This window comes from Cucurbita moschata, unplaced genomic scaffold (assembly GCF_002738365.1).
Source record: "Cucurbita moschata cultivar Rifu unplaced genomic scaffold, Cmos_1.0 Cmo_Scf00054, whole genome shotgun sequence".
In the NCBI taxonomy this organism is placed as follows: Eukaryota; Viridiplantae; Streptophyta; class Magnoliopsida; order Cucurbitales; family Cucurbitaceae; genus Cucurbita; species Cucurbita moschata.
Window position 1 is genome coordinate 1,582,622 of NW_019268570.1, and position 17,125 is coordinate 1,599,746.

General features: G+C 34.6%; 2 protein-coding genes across 2 annotated transcripts; both read right to left on the reverse strand.

The window, feature by feature from the left end:
* Positions 1–2,472: 2,472 nt before the first annotated feature.
* LOC111436413 (NADPH-dependent pterin aldehyde reductase-like) lies at positions 2,473–2,960 on the reverse strand. Its single transcript, XM_023074182.1, has 3 exons — positions 2,870–2,960; positions 2,656–2,839; positions 2,473–2,583 (listed from the first exon to the last, which is right to left on the reverse strand). Exons 1-3 carry the CDS (start codon positions 2,875–2,877, stop codon positions 2,473–2,475), a joined length of 303 nt encoding a protein of 100 aa, XP_022929950.1. The 5' UTR covers positions 2,878–2,960.
* A 13,023-nt stretch (positions 2,961–15,983) lies between these two features.
* On the reverse strand, positions 15,984–16,873 carry LOC111436461 (transcription factor DYT1). Its single transcript, XM_023074252.1, has 3 exons — positions 16,666–16,873; positions 16,224–16,577; positions 15,984–16,102 (listed from the first exon to the last, which is right to left on the reverse strand). The coding sequence occupies exons 1-3, from the start codon at positions 16,864–16,866 to the stop codon at positions 16,034–16,036; spliced, it is 624 nt and encodes a 207-aa protein (XP_022930020.1). The 5' UTR covers positions 16,867–16,873; the 3' UTR covers positions 15,984–16,033.
* Positions 16,874–17,125: the final 252 nt, after the last annotated feature.

Sequence of the window (17,125 nt, forward strand, 5' to 3'; positions counted from 1 at the left end):
AGAGGTCACTCAACAAAGAATTAATCCAAGCAAAGCATGCTTAATTATGGAATTCTTATGATTGTGCCATTGAAAAGGAAGGTGCACCTTGTTGGTATACGTACTAACATTCAATTCTTTTTAAGCATTTCTTAGTATCCTCATAATCGGATGTGGTCTCAATTCATTGATGTACCACTTTTTTACCTAGGTGTCACATGCCCACTAGCTTCTGCATTGGTGCATCCCGAACCACATCTTATTAGAAGAGGTACCGCTCTGATACTATTTGTAACGACCCATGTCCAAGATTCAAATCAGGCTTTGGAATTCAGATTTAGCACATGATGACAACGACATTCTCTTACATCCCTTGCAACATGATCATATTACTTATTTTTCGCTTCTAAGAGTAAAAACTATCCTCACAAACCAACACAAGTCATTCTAGCATGTTTTGTCCTCACTCACATGCATCTTATAAAATTTCAAGGCGGTCACCTGACTTGAATAGCTCAAAGCAAAGCACACTTAACTATGAAGTTTCTATGATTGAGCCACTTTAAAAGAATGTGTATCTTGTTAGTAAAGGTAGTAACTTTGAATTCTTTTTATGCTTTTTTTAATCATTCTATTCTCAAAATTGCTCCCACTGAAATGTGGTTTCAGTTAAGTCAATGATTTAATTTTTATGAGAACTTAGGCCATTATGCTTGAAGAGTTCAAAGAGAGCATGAAGATAGAATTTGAGATAACTGGTAAAAGCATACTTTTCATGTCAATACTGTTGAGGGTTATTGGGAGAGAGTCCCACGTTGAGTAATTAAGGAGATGATAATGAGTTTATAATTAAAGAATACATCTCCATTAGTATGAGGTTTTTTGGGGGAAACTACAAGCAAAGCCATGAGAGCTTAGGCTTAAGTGGACAATATCATACCACTACTGTGGATGGTCGTGGTTTCAAAAAAATACTCCTACAGAAGTAGGTTCAAACTTGAGCAAGCACGATGAAAATGAAAATTTTGACGCTACAATTTATGGAAGTTTCGTTGAGAGTTTGAGATATTAAACTACGACTAGGCTCGATCTTATGTTCTCAGAAAGTTTGCTGAGCTATTTTATGACACACCAAAGATAAGTCATTTAGAAGCTGGAAAAGAGTTATTTGTCATGTATTGTGAGCTATTGATCATTGTATTCACAATAAGAACATGGTTAAAATGATAATGATTGGGGATGAAACATTGATGATTACAAAAATACTTATATGTGATCGACATTAGTTTGGGTGCAGTTTCATGGGTATTAAAGATATTAAGAAATGGCCACTGATACAATCAGAATCAGATCCTTTACAGTATCCGTAATCACTTTTACTTTATCTTGAAATCTAGTGGTTGAATTTCCAACCAAATTAGATATGATTTAGAACATCTATAGCTTATCACATCCAACGGTGGGAATTCAAGACAAAAATCGGCAAAATCTCTGATCAGGGTAAGTTTTTTCAACGTAAAAATTTAGAAAGATCGATAATGGTGATTCTAGAAATTTCAAAGGTGGTGGATCCTTCCTCTAAAATTATGAGTCATGGGCGTTCATTTGGAGCAAGTAACAAACAACGTCCAGCCATCAATTGCGAGTTATAAAAATTTGTTTTTGGGTATCAAGTTCTCGGGTTCTCTCCAAATTCGAGAGCTATAGTCCACTATTTATTCCAAACTTATTTCTATACCTTTTAAATAAGATTACCCACAAGTTTGGTAAAAAAGGAAAGCGTCGAAAATGCCTCAAACCTATATCTCTAATTCGGTCCGTCGTTCAAGGAGTCCCAAGGAGTTTGAAAAATTCAATCAGAGGCTACACGTGAATTCGTCGTGTAAGATCTATTCCAATCGATTTCTACGTCTCCAAGATACATTTCCATAGAAAACCTTGAAGGACAATAACTTTAAAGGTGTGTCCAATTAGAGAATTTTAATATTAGGTAAGCTTGGGAGGACAATACATTTCCATGTCGAGCTTGAATGATTCTACATGCCACCTAAATTCCATAGAATTCCAAAAAAACTTAACCATTGGCCAAAAGAAAGTAAAAGGCTTCTTTTACTACATTTTTCAAGCCTCTTTTACAAATATAACATACATACTTTATATAGCCTCAAAATAAAAACCGTTAACCTCATGTGAGACATTACTAGAGTTGTGACTATATTTTATGACCATAATTAGCCACTTTGTATACTTTAGGATTATAATTAGCCACTAGGTAAATAAGTCTTAAAATACATTAAAGAAACGCTATAACTCTAAATTAGGATCCACCCAAAATTTATAACAATGAAACTTGATTCTCATTCGATGTGGCATGAATTGAAATATATATTTTTTTTTTATAATTTCAACAACATTTTCTTCACATCTTGGTCGAAGTATGTTGTATGAGTGAGGTCTCTTAGTTCATATCATAAACTTCGTGTTTACATTACTTTATCCGAAATGAAGAAAAAAACACTGTAGCACAAACATATCAATGATGTCAAGAGAACCAAGTTTGTCCCGGACCGTGTGTGCCATTTGTCGGACGCTGTCATCTGACTTCTGCAAAATTAAAATAAAAAAAAATTAAACAGATAAACACTAAGACATAGCAAAGGAAAAAGCATTACGAACCACATCAGCGATGAAGAGCAAATGGCTTTGCGGGGAAGCATTAGAGAGTTGCAGCTGAAGTGAATCCAAATTGGTTTTGTCGCGGCCGCAACCAATAATTAGATGGCCATGTTTCGCAAACTCCAATGCCAAAGCTCGTCCTATCCCTCTGGTCACCCCAGTTATTAGAACTGTCTTCTTGGTTTCTTGTTGTAATTCATGGTTTGAAATGGTTGCAGCCATGGATTTGTCTTCTCCAAAGCGAATACCTAATTTAGTGTACAAATGATTTGGTTCTCCACTTAAAATTATGTGTAGAAGTGTTGGATTTTGTACAATAATTGAAAACAGAAACATGGACAACAAACTCTTCCCTTTTGAGGGGCTGCAGCTTTCAAGAGTCGTACAAAATTTTCAAAGCTATCCTAAAACTCATGATGTAGCTTTCAAGAGTCGTGCAAAATTTTCAAACTTACATGCATGATTTGTTTTTTAGTTTTTTAATGATATACAAGACCTTGGCGATCACGAAATATACAAGACTTTGAAATTATCCGCCCGTTCTAAGCTCCTTTTACTTACTTTCATGTTAGATAAGTTTTTACTATTCTTATTGTGCCAATACATAGGTATATGACCAATCACCGAAATCATGTCACATGCGCCACCGCTAAAATGCCCTAAAATGTACTATAGGGTGTAACACCCAAAAAAATGAAAGGAATTAGATCCAACAAGAATAAGCTGCCCATGACCTAAATGATCAAAAGGGGAGGAAGTAAAGGATTAAGCAAGGATGATGATCTCAAGCAAGTTATTCTTATACAAGTAATGTCAACAAGTTTAAGACCTATGGAAAAAGGATTGGAAACTAAAAGTAAGTGAAAAGGGCAAAAAGGTCATTTTTCCAATTATTAGGGACCTTCCCGGATTTTTAGTTCCTTATCTAGAAGGAATTTCAAGATGCTCAACCAGGGAAAAATGATCAACATGAGATGAAGTATGTTTAGAAAAATTATGAATGTTTCAGGAAAAATAATATTAAAATATTCGAAAAGTGCCAAATTACCATAATACCCTTGGTAGAATGAATAATTACGAAAATGCCCCTCTGATCAGAATTAGAGTATCTACAGTGACCATTTGAGATATCTCTCGAAACTCAAATCTTAGCGGTTGGATCTTCCCCAAATTTGGATAAGATCTAGACAACGGACATATCATCACATCCGACGGCTGGTATTCAAAACTAATGTCGGTAAAGCCCTGATCGGAGCAGATTTTCCGACGAATTATCCAGAATGTTCAATCTCCAAATCACGACGAATCTGGAGCTTTCATGTCAGTTTAAGCTCCTCCTGTCTGAAGTAGGGGAAACAATATGGAACAAGACTCGAGCAAGGTCGAGCACCCATTCGAGAGTTATGAGCGTTTAGTTTGTGGGTCTCCTACTCTCGGGTTTCTTCCAAATTCGAGAGCAATTCTCCACCATTCCTCCTCAAACTTATTCCTATAGTTTACAAACAAGATTACCCACAAGTTATATGAAGGAATCGAGAGCTGAAACGTCGTAGAACAAGATACCCAAGAGATCGAAAATCTGGCGTTCGGGTGAGTTGCATACCGAGAAACCGGGCCTTGAAAACCCCTATAATCGGCTACCCGATACGAAATCCCCTGTTTTAGCTCCGGCATGGAAAATGATTTTGGACGAACTTTGGAGGCTCATATCTTAGGCTATGATCCACGAAAAGGTATGAAATCAATCCTAAGCTCTTCCTTGTAATATCGTCGTTAAGTTTCATGACGAAATCGAGGGGCTAAACGAAGATATTGGGGCTGTAGAAGGCCACTTTCAGACGGTGGCGCAAATGGACGAGCGCATCTTCTTCCTGTCCAGAGGAAGAAGACGATGACGTGGGCGGTTCAGTTGAACCGGCCAAGTCAGCCCAAAAATCTGACCTTCCCTCGGTGTTTCTCAATTTTAATCCCCTTCCAGGCCGGTTCTCATAACAAACCTTATGGTTCCAGAAACTAGACACAGTGAGGAGTCTATGGAAGGAAATGTGAAGTAATTCGAATACCGGAAGCTCAAGAATGGAGGTCCCAAACGTCGACGATGAGGTAAGTAGCCACCTTGGACTTTTCTTAAGAAATACTTATAGGAATCGCTTGGATTTTCATATGAAACCTAAACCAAGTATTACTGAAGGATCTATGAAAGAAAAACTCAAAGAACCATAAGTTAAGGCGCTGAACTGACCAAATTGCTCGAGATTTAAGGAACATTAAAATAACCCACTAAATGAGCCCTGATGCCTATGAAACTTTAATGATGAGCATATTATAGCATGTTTAGGTTATGTGTGAAATTTAGTAGTCAATGGATAAGGATAAGTAGGTAAACCAAGAAATGAGGCAAAATGACCACAATGCCCTTAAGGATATCTACCTACGGTTCATGACCTAGATGGCCTCCAAATGCTATGAAACTCTACAGTAGATCTTATTGTATGATGATTGATGAGGTGGTGAAGTTTGAAAGCCACTGGAACTCGTTAAGTAGCAAAACCAAGAATTAGGGGTAAAATGACCATAATGCCCCTAAGGAAGACTACCTACGGGTTAAGCTCTAAATGACCTCCCAACATTATGAAATGTTGTATGAATCCTTATCTCATGATGTTGTATAAGGTAATAAAGTTTGGGAGTCATTGGGAAACGTTAGATAGCGAAACCAAGATATGGGGGAAAATGTATATCACGATCCACATGACGTTACCTCCTAGGATGACTAACAAGGTACCCATGAGATAAAAGATTCCCCATAGGTACCCTTGGTTGCTAATAAGATTCTAAGTGCACAAGGTTACGTTGGGCTATTCCTAAGAAGAACCTTTAAGTTCCAAGCTTGACCCAAGACGTTATGCATAAACCTAGGATCCCCAAGAATACAAGAAAACACCTAGGTTAATGTTAGATGGTATGCTTAACAAGTTGTTAGGATCCATGCCCGGAGTAACCATTATCTCCCATCATGAAGTGTACCAGGAGATCCCTATTCCTCTTTAGGTGAGATGCCTTGCTATATGTACCACGAGCAAGTTGTCATGACAGACTTATTATTTTCCTCACCTAAATGAGATGCCCTGCAACACGATATGTCAGCAGGATGCCATGTTTATGATAATGTCACGGATGCACTCATGGGGAGAAAACTAAAGGTTACTTTGAAAGTGTTTTCAGGACCAAAACACGATATATGACATGGTTAGCTCTTGAAAACGAAACAAGAAGTCATATCCTAGCTCAAGATCTAATTATGCTCCAAATCACCAACCATGTCCTCTAAGGTTTATTTTATATGACACGAGGATAAGCTCAAGATTTCAAGTTGGTTGGAGCAAGTTTGGAATATAAGCAAAGATGGAACTTAAGGAAACGCCTAAAGAAAACATGTCAAGATTCAAGATCCTTCTAGAACCCTCTAAGGAGCCCAGTATGAACTTATGACCTTCTAGAATAACTCATGCTAGTTATTACGATGGGTTTATATGATCACGAATGTATATAACAACTTACGCCTCAAGAAAATAAGAATCTTAGAAACTTATAAGATTAAGAATCAAGAACAAGCTATACAACCACCAAGACAAAAAGAATGCTAGGTACTACTCAAACATAAGGGACCAAAGTCCTCAAGACTCAAAATTCAAGAATGCTAGGTATTACTCTAAGCATGTCTAATTGTGGCCCATAACTCCCATCATGCGGTGCTTTTAAGGAGGCCTTTTTCCTCTTCTATGTGGGATGCCCTGCACCGTGTTTGCTTTGCAGGATGTCATGTTTGGCCTCATTCCCCTCACCTAGATGAGATGCCCTGCGTTATGTTATGATTTGCAGGATGCCATGAACTCATGTATGCACCGATCACGCGACCTATATGGTCTATGTTAGATTATGTGACCTTTATGGTCTATGCCATGTTCATGCATGCATCGACCACGTGACCTTTATGGTCTATGCCATGTTCATGCATGTATCGATCACGTGACCTTTATGGTCTATTCCATGTTCATGCATGTATCGATTACGTGACCTTTATGGTCTATCATGGGGGAGAATCTATGGCCACGATGGAGCAAGAAGAGAGTAAGTTATCCTAGCCATGAATTAAGAATCTCCTAAGACCTCTCACGGTACGTCATGTGTATGACTTAGACTACGCTGCTTGGAACGTAAGAAGCCTTGAGCGTAGGTATTAAGACTGTGTCGCTTGGAACGTATGAAGCCTTGGACACAGGATTGACAAGTTTATGTCTAGTACTGTAAATCTTAAGGGGAGTGTCTTGGAGAACAAATTAAGAAACATAACAAGAACTTACGACAAGAACAAGAACAAGAACAAGAAAACAAAAAGTGTGGTACCCTAGCATATCAAGGACACGATTAAGAGCCTACAAGTAGGCTGCTTACTGAGTCTTGTACTCATTCCTTATTCTCTATTTTTTTTCAGGAAATAAGGAGCTGGTCGAGGTCGAGAGCGGACTTTGGGGCAGGTGCCATAGACAAACCTCACCCTTCGTCCTTCTACCTTTTTGTGTCATCACTTAACTTTTGTTTTAACTGTTGTGTTTTGTTTTAAAATACTTTGTATAAACTTTATTTTGTTTGATATGTTTTAAGTTTTGGTTGTTTTATTTTGTTGAAAAATTTACCCGTCTTTTTAGAGTCATCGAGTCAGCCCAGTCGTTACATAGGGGATGTGACTAGTTGTAAATTCTTCCTACTTGAGTTATATGTATCAAAGTTGTTGTTGCTTGTTCGATTTTTGCTTATAAAATCGATTTCTTTCAAATTATTTTCAACGCATTTTTTTGCTCACGTTTTCTAAAACATTTCTTTCAAACGTGACCCGAGGCTCGATCATATGTCAAATATATTTAGTAGTCCATATCAATTCCTACTTCTACACATGCTCACTATTTAAACTCATCTCTTTTTTATATTTTTCTGAACACGATACACAATTTCCATAGTTTCTTCAATCTAAATTTTTCTAAAGCCTCCATCTTTGCTCTCTCTAAAGCTTCCAAGTTTATTTCTTGAGAGATGTTTATTGTATTGGGAGGAAATAGTTGCCAGTGGTCAAATTGTAAATCTACTATTTTAGAGAGTTGTAGTGTGTTTCTACGAAATTCAAACAATTGTACCGGTTTGATCCTGAGTCGTGGAAAGCATTGAGTTTGCTCCTGAACTCGTAAAAAGAACTATGTACCTATTTGATCCTCAGCCGTGGAAAGAATTGAGTTTGCTCTTAAATCGTAAGAAGAGCAGTGTAGCGGTTGAGCTCTGATCCAAGGAAAGAGTTGAGAAAGATTTATTCAAATTCACAAGAGGAGCTTGGGGAGTGGAGTAAGTCAAGTTTGACCGAACCACTATACAACTACGTTCTTGTATTTCGAACTCTTTCCTATTTAATTTCGAAAGTGTTATTAAGATTAATGGCATGTTTTAAGTTTTTTTTTTTATACTTGTTCATTGTTATTTCTTGAACTAGTTTATTGATTCAATTATCATATTCTATTTATTTAAAAGTTTTTTATAATAAAAAAATTTAATCACGTTTAAATTATTTATGGTTGAAACCTTATTCACCCCTCTAGGTTTCCATATCAATCCAACAATTGGTATGAGATTAGGTTGCTCTTATAGATTTTTTATATCAACTTTATTTTTAGAGCTTATGACAAATCTACAATGTTAAAAACGGTTTTTGTGAAGACAATCAACCTCTAGACCTTCTTATTTTGATGGAACAAATTATACTTACTGGAAAGTTAGAATGAAAATTTATTTGCAATCGATTGATTATCACTTATGGTTGAATGTTAGTAAAGACCCTTACCATCCAATAAAAATTGTTAATAATATTGAGGAGCTTAAATTAGAAAATGAATTGAATGGACATGATATAAAAAAAAATATTCTTTTGATACTAGTGCTATAAATTGTCTTTATTGTGCCGTAAGTAACGATGAATTTAATAGAGTATCTGTGTTGTTTAGCATATGAAATTTGGAAAACTCTTGAAGTAAGTCATGAGGGAATAAATCAAGTTAAAGAACCAAAAATTAACATGTTAGCTCATAATAAAATGGATGCAAATGAATCTATAAGTAATGAAAAAGTAGCAAATTTTTGTTTCATGGCTTATAGTGACAAAGACGATGAAGTCACGACTCAGGGTGACAAAGAGGATGAAAAAGATGAGATAATTCTTGAATCTCTTTGTTATGTAAAGTTTTTGAGGAAATGCAACTTGATCTAGAAAAACTTGATTCAAAGTATGCTGTGCTTACAAAGAAATATAAAGTTTCAATAATTGAAAATAAGTCTTTCTTAAATGAAATTTCTTGATCATGTAAAATTTTATATATGTTATGAAAAGTATGTATTTGATTGTAACGAGAAAAAATGCATTAATTGATAAAATTAAATTTCTTGAACATGATTGTTGTGAAAAAGATAAGTTAATTAAATTATTCAAAGAAAATGAATTAAGTACTCTGCTAGAACTTGGTAAAGTTAAGGAGTCTATTAAAAAGTTAACTATAGGTGCTCAACAATTAGATAAAATAATTGGAGCAGGTAAACCTTATAATGATAAAAGAGGATTAGGCTATATTGATTAATGTTCTACTCTTTCTGTTCTAAAACAATATTTGTTAGAGCATCCTTATTATGTCTAAGCCTAACACAGGTAAATTTGTATCTCAGTATGATAAATCTAAATTTGTGTCTATATATCATTATTGTGGTGATGAAGGTCATATTAGACCTAATTGCTTCAAATTGAAAAATTCTCGAAACATTCCTTTCAAAAAGAAAATTTTTTCGAAATATTACATTGTTAAAATAATTTTTCTATTGAAAATAGAATACATAAGCAAGAAATAAATTCATGTAAGATGTTGTTTGTTTCTCATGCGGTAAGTTTTAACTTTTAGAACCCAAACAAGTATTGATACCAAAAGGTTAATTTTTAATATCTTTGTTTTTAGGTTTATTTGAAAGACTCCGAGAGAGGGGTCGATTTTCTTAATTTAATAATAATTATATTTTATAGAATTTTGAAAACTAATTTATTTATACATCTGTCAAGATATATTCTATGATATGTCTCCAAAAAGAAAATTATAATAAAGAGTTTCAATTTCATGTAGCTGTGAAAGCACTTGTTTCAGTGAAAATTTTGATATCTCTATAATAGAATATTTCTTTTGTTCTTTAGAAATAATTTTACTAGTTTGAAGATTGAACTGTTCAACTTATTCTTTGGAAACATGTCCTTTTATCTCTCTATATATAAGAAAAGCTTCAATGGGTAACAAAATATAGTAAAATATTTGCAAATATAGAAGAATGGTGAGTCTGATTTTTTTAATTATACCCTGGGTGGGTGGGTGGGTGGTTTATATATGGTTTAGGTTTAGATATCAATTATATATCCATAATACAGGTTTATATATCAATCATATATGGGTGATACATATTAATATAGGTTAGGTTTATATATCAATCAATATCGGTGATACATATTGATATAGGTTAGGTTTGTACTTTTTTTGGAGAGTAGACTTTTCAAACCAGAATCTTTAATCACACTAAAGTATCAGCTTGGAACTCTAAAAAAGAAGCTTTTCTTGAAGAAAGATGGACCTCTTATTGCGAGAATCTCTCTTTTTAAACTACTAGAATATCTCGAAACAACCTTGTGAGATGGATTTATTTGAATTTCTATATTCTAATATTGAGGATCCATCACCACCTAGTTTCTATATTCGACCACTAAAATTTGAATATTTGAATTTCTATATTTTATGTTTATGTGCCATTATAACCCACAAAGTGCATCTTACTATTGTGGGTTATAATGAGGATGGAGAGCTCTCATTCTTCTAAATTAATTGATGCTTTGGATGTTTTTTTTATTTTTTTTATTTTTTTTAAGCACGGTGTTACCACAGAGTTGACGGTTAAGTTGTGGAGCCTTCTACTTATTTATAGTTTACTCAATGGTTATACAATTATACAATTATATATATAGTAAATGACATATAAAGTAAGTTGTCAAATATATATATATATATCTAGTAAAAATAATTACGGTACATATTTGGAGTCTATAAATCTCTCGCTAATATTTCTATTTGCATTTTCTTCCTCCCATTTTTGTGTTCATCTAGATCGAGTGTGAGTATTGTTTTGCAATCTTAACGATTGGTATTAGAGCTAGGCAAGATTCACACCTATCTATGAAGAAGAAAAACTCAAAGATTAGAATTGAAAAGTTTGATGGATTTGATTTCAGTTTCTAGAAGATACAGATTGAAGATTATCTGTATCTATAGAAGCTCAAAGATCAGTAGGCTTTAGGATTGATCCAGTTGATGCTGTCAAAAAACGTGGCATTCAAATCATCACGGAGAAGACAACATTGGATCTGTTGAAGGCGTTGTCGAAAAATATGTACAAAAAATCGTCGAATATGAATAAGGTGTATTTGATGCGAAGATTGTTTAATCTACAAATGTCTAAAAGTGGATCTGTTGCAGATCATATAAATAATTCAATATGATTGTAAGTCAACTGAGTTCGGTGGAAATTAATTTCGAAGATGAAATTAAAGTATTGATTTTGATGTCATCTTTTCCTAAGTCTTGGGATACTTTGCTTGTAACGACCCAAAATTTTCTACTTAATTTAACGTCGCTACTGTATACGTACCATAAACATTGAATGTGGAAGACTTCATTTAAATTCCATAAAACATAACCTTTAACTTAAAACACAGCCATGGACTTATGTGTTTCGAAAACATCTTTAAAATTACACAACAAAAGACTCGAAATAAAATAAATGAGCATTTAAGTTTAAAACATTCTATTCTATCTTAAGTCTAAGAAAATAAATGCCACTATCCTATGCATGTGTCATGATCTCGAGTTGCGATGCCGTCGTCAGCGTACAGGAATGCCTTGCCTTAACCTGGAAAATGTAGTAGCACATGGCTTGAGTATTTAAAGAAATACTCAGTAAGTGACTCCACTATTGGGGTTAAATGCAACAATCACATGCAATAAAATGATGGGACCTATCTTTCGTTTCGTTTCGTTTTCGTTTCATTTTTTTTCATTTTTCCTATGGTGTAATCCTAACAGGTAATCGTGGACGTGTACCATATACTCTACACGCAGCCCATACGTGCGAGTATGGGCTCACCAGCTAGTTCGCACACCACTGGACCATTGTCCCTAGCCGGTGGGCATACTCTAGGAGCCCCTTATACCGGTACCCGTTAAAACTAGAACCGTCACAGCAGCGCTATGCAAAGCATAATGATCGTTGTCCTACCATTGGATGTACGCGTCCGTACCCTCGTGATGGGATAGGGGTATCCCCCCAAATGCATGAACACACAATATGCAGAGGTCCCACTAGTCCTACCGTTATCATTAATGAACATAACCCCCTGTCACGTTTTCATGCTGACATGTCATTCTCATTCTCATTTCTTTACATATCATACATATTTCTAGCGGGGTTATGTTTCATGCAACTTACCGTATTTCATGTCATACAATTCATGCAGTTCCATTCAAATATTCATACAAACAAGACATAATCGTTCAAGGACCACACATCGTCACATGCATAACATATCACATCAGACTAAAAGCAGCATACATTCACGTTCACATAACTACGTACTTAAGCACAATAATCTAGCATTCAATGTACCATATCATAAACAAGTCATAACGTAAACACTTCATAGTCATATCGTTCTCTAACTTACCATAACGCTATCGTTCTATCAATCTATCACAAACTTATCCCTTTCTACCCATAACCTAACCGTATTCTTTCATCAATCTCTCCTATCCATAGCACTCCGGTATGTAACCTAACCTTAACGTTTCATGAACGTATCTTACTTCTATCGTTACATTTCGTTTTGTGCATCATTCTCGTATCCTATCTCAAACATATCCTTGAGCACATCGTACCATAATTATTATCATATAAACCACATATAATAACATAACATAACATATAGAAAGCATATCGATCCACAGACAATTCACATATATCAATATATATGACACATGCAGAACCATAGGGCACGTGTCAACATCAAATATAACCATGCCGATAGTAAGGTCACTTACCTGGCTCGTTTAAGTCATTGTCACAAATATATCTTTAATGAAAGTTCGATTCTGTCCTTTGAAATCCGAGTCAACCTATATGAGCTCAAGACATCAGTTTCAAGTTTGAACTCTAAAATTATTTCCCTAATTTACATTGGCCATAGTAAAATTCTGATGTTTTCTGTTAGACAAAATTTAAATAACGTCACTACCCTCCCTCTAATAAAAATTGTGATCTATTCTTAAATACGGTTCAACAAATCTTTCCTCAATCTCTCTTTCTCTCTAAATAGGTTTTTCAATTGTGTAAATAGATATTACTGGCCAATTTTAAGTACAGGCTAGGATCTTTTAGTTTATAGATTTGTCACCTAAAATTTTATTGAATCTAACCTTATAACCTTATTTCTTATTTCGTATAATTAAAATGCTAACAAAAATCTAATAATTGTATATGGGATCTGATTATTACTGTTATAGGAAAGAAGATTTGATCTAAATTAATTTCTATTGAATCTAACCTTATAACCTTATTTCGTATAATTAAAATACTAACAAAAATCTAATAATTGTATATGGGATATGAGATCTGATTATTACGAAGATTTGATCGTAAATTAATTTCTTATAACCATACCTATGTAGGAAAAGGAAATGTGAGATATGATTTTACGTAATAACTGACAAAAATCTCTAAATCTGCAATCTGTTGAAAGCCATTGTACTTTTTCTAAAATCTGACCATTGTTGTTTTTCTATTTTTTTTGTTGCAGTTGGGATGGGTCAAGGAGAGATAACTGTGGGGAGGGACGAAGAAGTTAGTGGAGAGAGGTGGGGAAAGATTTTTTTTTTTTTTTAAATTCTAATTTTAATTTTTTATTATTATTATTTTAACTTTTTTTTATTTGTTTATTTATTTTTTTGGCTATTACATTGCTACTGCTATCAGTAGTTCTCGGGAATTTAAGAAAGTGAAGTCAGATGAAATTCGAGATGTAGTTCCCAACAAAAGTATTCACAAATGAGCAAATGAGAAGTTCGATATTCATCCTTGACAAAAGAAAACGAAGTAAATTGAAGGGCCCAAACAAAAACCGATCAAAATCAAAGAACTAGAGAAAATTTTCAAATAAACCAAACGTAACATGTTGAAATTGTGGAGAAAAATGTTAATTTTGGACAGATTGTACAAGATCAAAGAGGAACCAAAACCACAAATCGGAGGATGATAATGATTCTATAAATTCCGCATAAGACATTGGGGACCTTAATGCTCAAAACCATTTATTTCCTTACGATATTATTACAATTTACTAACCTTTACATATACTTACAAACATCTTACTATTTAGGTAGTGGTTAGCTAATTTTTTTACTTTTGAAAGCTCTTATTGGAGTCTTTACTGTAAGTGCCCGTTCTACGAATTTTGGCCACCATGCGGATCTAGGCCAACTACACATTGTTTTTACTTCACCAAAGTTCTCATTAGACTACATTCCTTAACATTTGATGCTAGAGAAGAATAACGGGGTACATTTTGTTGTGTCTTTTAAATTTTCTTTTTTTTTTTACATATTGTTTTACTAGTCTCCTACGATCCATGTAAGCACTACTATAAACACAAGTTTTGAAACCTTTTTGAAGATCTAGTTCATGAGAATAACATATGGGGCACTAGTGAATCAACGACATCACAAAAACTCATTACAACCATGTCGAATTTGAACAAAATTCTCTAAAACATTGCCCTTCTTGACTATGGAACCTTTATTTATGGAAGAATACATGTTCTTCATCACTACCTTAATCATATTCTGATATTCATTATATCGCCACATGGACAAATTCTTTCACCTTAACAATAGAGCTAATGCACTCACAAAAAAAAAGTGCTCAGGGTATGAAGTCTTGGCTTATTAACTCGTGTTTGTGGCTTGCTCTATCTCAATTCTACTCAATCATTTATCTACCGTCTTAAAATCTTGAAGTGGGTTCATGACTTAGGCTATATGTTGAAATCAACCTTACATTTTGATACTAATGTGGAAAAAATCTCAAATACTTAATTCGATCTTCATTCCAATTTTCTCATTTTCTTAAAGATGACTCGTTTTCTTCCACCTACTAAATCAATGGTTTATTCAATTATGGTATAATTTTGACCTCCAAGTCACATTCTCTAAACCTTATTAAAGTGTCCAATCATTGACCTCGTTGTCCATACAACCTCAATTTGTATATTTTTTTTTTTGTATAATAGGAAATGATCATTCAAAGAGGGTTATTTACTTCAAATCCCTTTATAACACTAGGAAGAGATAAGGAAAGATGTTTAGAACATTGACTTACTGGAGGTCCGTCATGCTGGTGTAGAGAGGCCTTGATACACTAGAAAGAAAAAATGAATCACATTATATTATTGAAACATATTCATATAGGAGCAGGACAATTATCACGGATATGAAGTCTAGTTGGTTTGGGAACCATTCCTAATTGTGAATTCTCCACTCTACTCAATCTCAAATTATAGTTTCCTAAGTTTAAGGAATATCTTGAAGTCTCGTACTAGAGTTTATCTCCATAAATGCCTATAAAACTTTGAATATGATCGTAATACATTATCCAAACTATACCTAAATAACTTCAAATTATCTCATAACCTTCCTATCTTTGTTGTTCTCAAATTTAGCTTTAGACATTTTCGCTCGTGCCAAGGAGAAGAGGTTTTCTACCTTTCACTACTCCGAAAGCTCAAACTCATTGAAAGGCGCTCATGGCATTAACAAATCAATTTGTGTCAAGCGTACAATGTTGAACTTTCATACACTTTTTTTTTTATCATTTTTGAAGTTTTTGGATAATTTAGACCTAGAGATCTCGTTCTTTAACGAGGTTTTTAGATAAAATCCCAAGAAGAGTTTCCTAGGAAAGAAGGTTCTCAAGTGTACCGGCCACAAGACACATATCATCCTACAACAAACAAGTGATTCAACTAATAGAAGACAATTAAAAATTAATCCAAAATGCTATTAATAGAAAACAATTCTTGTATGGAAAATAATTAGTGGGTTTTAATAAGCTAAGAACCATGGAAAAAAAAAAAAAAAAAAAGCTAAACTATTGTGTTGAATATATGTGTATACTAAATTATATTAAAAGTTGCTGAATGAGTATCAATATCTCAAATGCATGCATTAACGATACCCAGCAGCAAGTCCTCAGTTTGCTGCGCTGTTGACGTACAAATTCCCTATTCAATGAAATATCCAAATCATAATTAGTCCTTCCACCCAAACCACCATATAAATTAAGAACACGAAGATTTAAAAATTTGTAAAATTTAAGAATTGTTGTTGAAAGCAAGCACTTACATTGATAAGGGTGGTCACAAGAACAGCTCCTTGTACGGTTGTGACACTAGTGTCAGTGAGCTCAAACCCTACAGAATTCATGGCTTGAATTAATTTAGTGAATGCGCCTTTTCGCTTCTCGAAAAGTATTTTAATCCATAGTTTGTGTTCGTCGATTTGCGAAACGCTCACGTCTGCCTGAATATAACCTTTATTCGATTGCGTCGGGGTTGTACTATCTTGTGGTATTGTTGGCCATGGAGTTTTTTCAGCTGAGCCTTCCAATTCCACAAGCTGGTCTTTTAGAATATTAACCCTCTTCTGCAGCTGCTTGATGTACGTTATAGCATCCTCGATAATCGTTGCTTTATTCATCTATATTTATGAGACAACAAAACAAAATGGTTATGAAAGGATGCATACCGAATGAATTGAATTAATGAGGAGAGTTGTGGGACGTTGCATTTGTGATGATTGGAACGGTGGCGCGAAGTAATAGTAGCCTATCGCTGAGTTTCTGTCTCCGTCGTCTCTCTGCATGGAGGTTTTTTGATTTGTATTCGATGGATTCGTCGGTGGGTCGGCGTCGGTTTGTTATCGATCTTGTATCGGCTTGTTCTTCGAAGGTGCGTAAGTCGTCGGATCCAGAGGAAGCATAAGCCATGTTGATGGTGTCTAGAATGAAGATGAAGAAGTTAGGTATGGAAGGACAGTCCACATTTGAATGAGACAGAATCTTGGTGGTTAGAATGTTATGATGGGCGCGATTTTCATTTCATGTTGGTGAAGAGACAGGCGCGGGGTAAATGGGAAAACAGTTTTGTGGAGAGAATATTTTGGTTCCTATTACAAATGCATGATTCAAGTACTCTTCTTCAACACATTTTAGCATAAGTTTTACATATTTTTTAAATTTTGACAAT

Bases quoted from the DNA above. Each gene is read 5' to 3' on its own strand.
- LOC111436461 (XM_023074252.1), bottom strand. From the start codon at position 16,866: ATGGCTTATGCTTCCTCTGGATCCGACGACTTACGCACCTTCGAAGAA. The intron at 16,578-16,665 runs GCAACGTCCCAC...TCATAAATATAG, and splicing joins CCGTTCCAATCATCACAAAT to ATGAATAAAGCAACGATTAT. The intron at 16,103-16,223 runs GTAAGTGCTTGC...TTCATTGAATAG, and splicing joins TTGTGACCACCCTTATCAAT to GGAATTTGTACGTCAACAGC.
- LOC111436413 (XM_023074182.1), bottom strand. The intron at 2,584-2,655 runs GTTCGTAATGCT...TTAATTTTGCAG, and splicing joins TGCTCTTCATCGCTGATGTG to AAGTCAGATGACAGCGTCCG.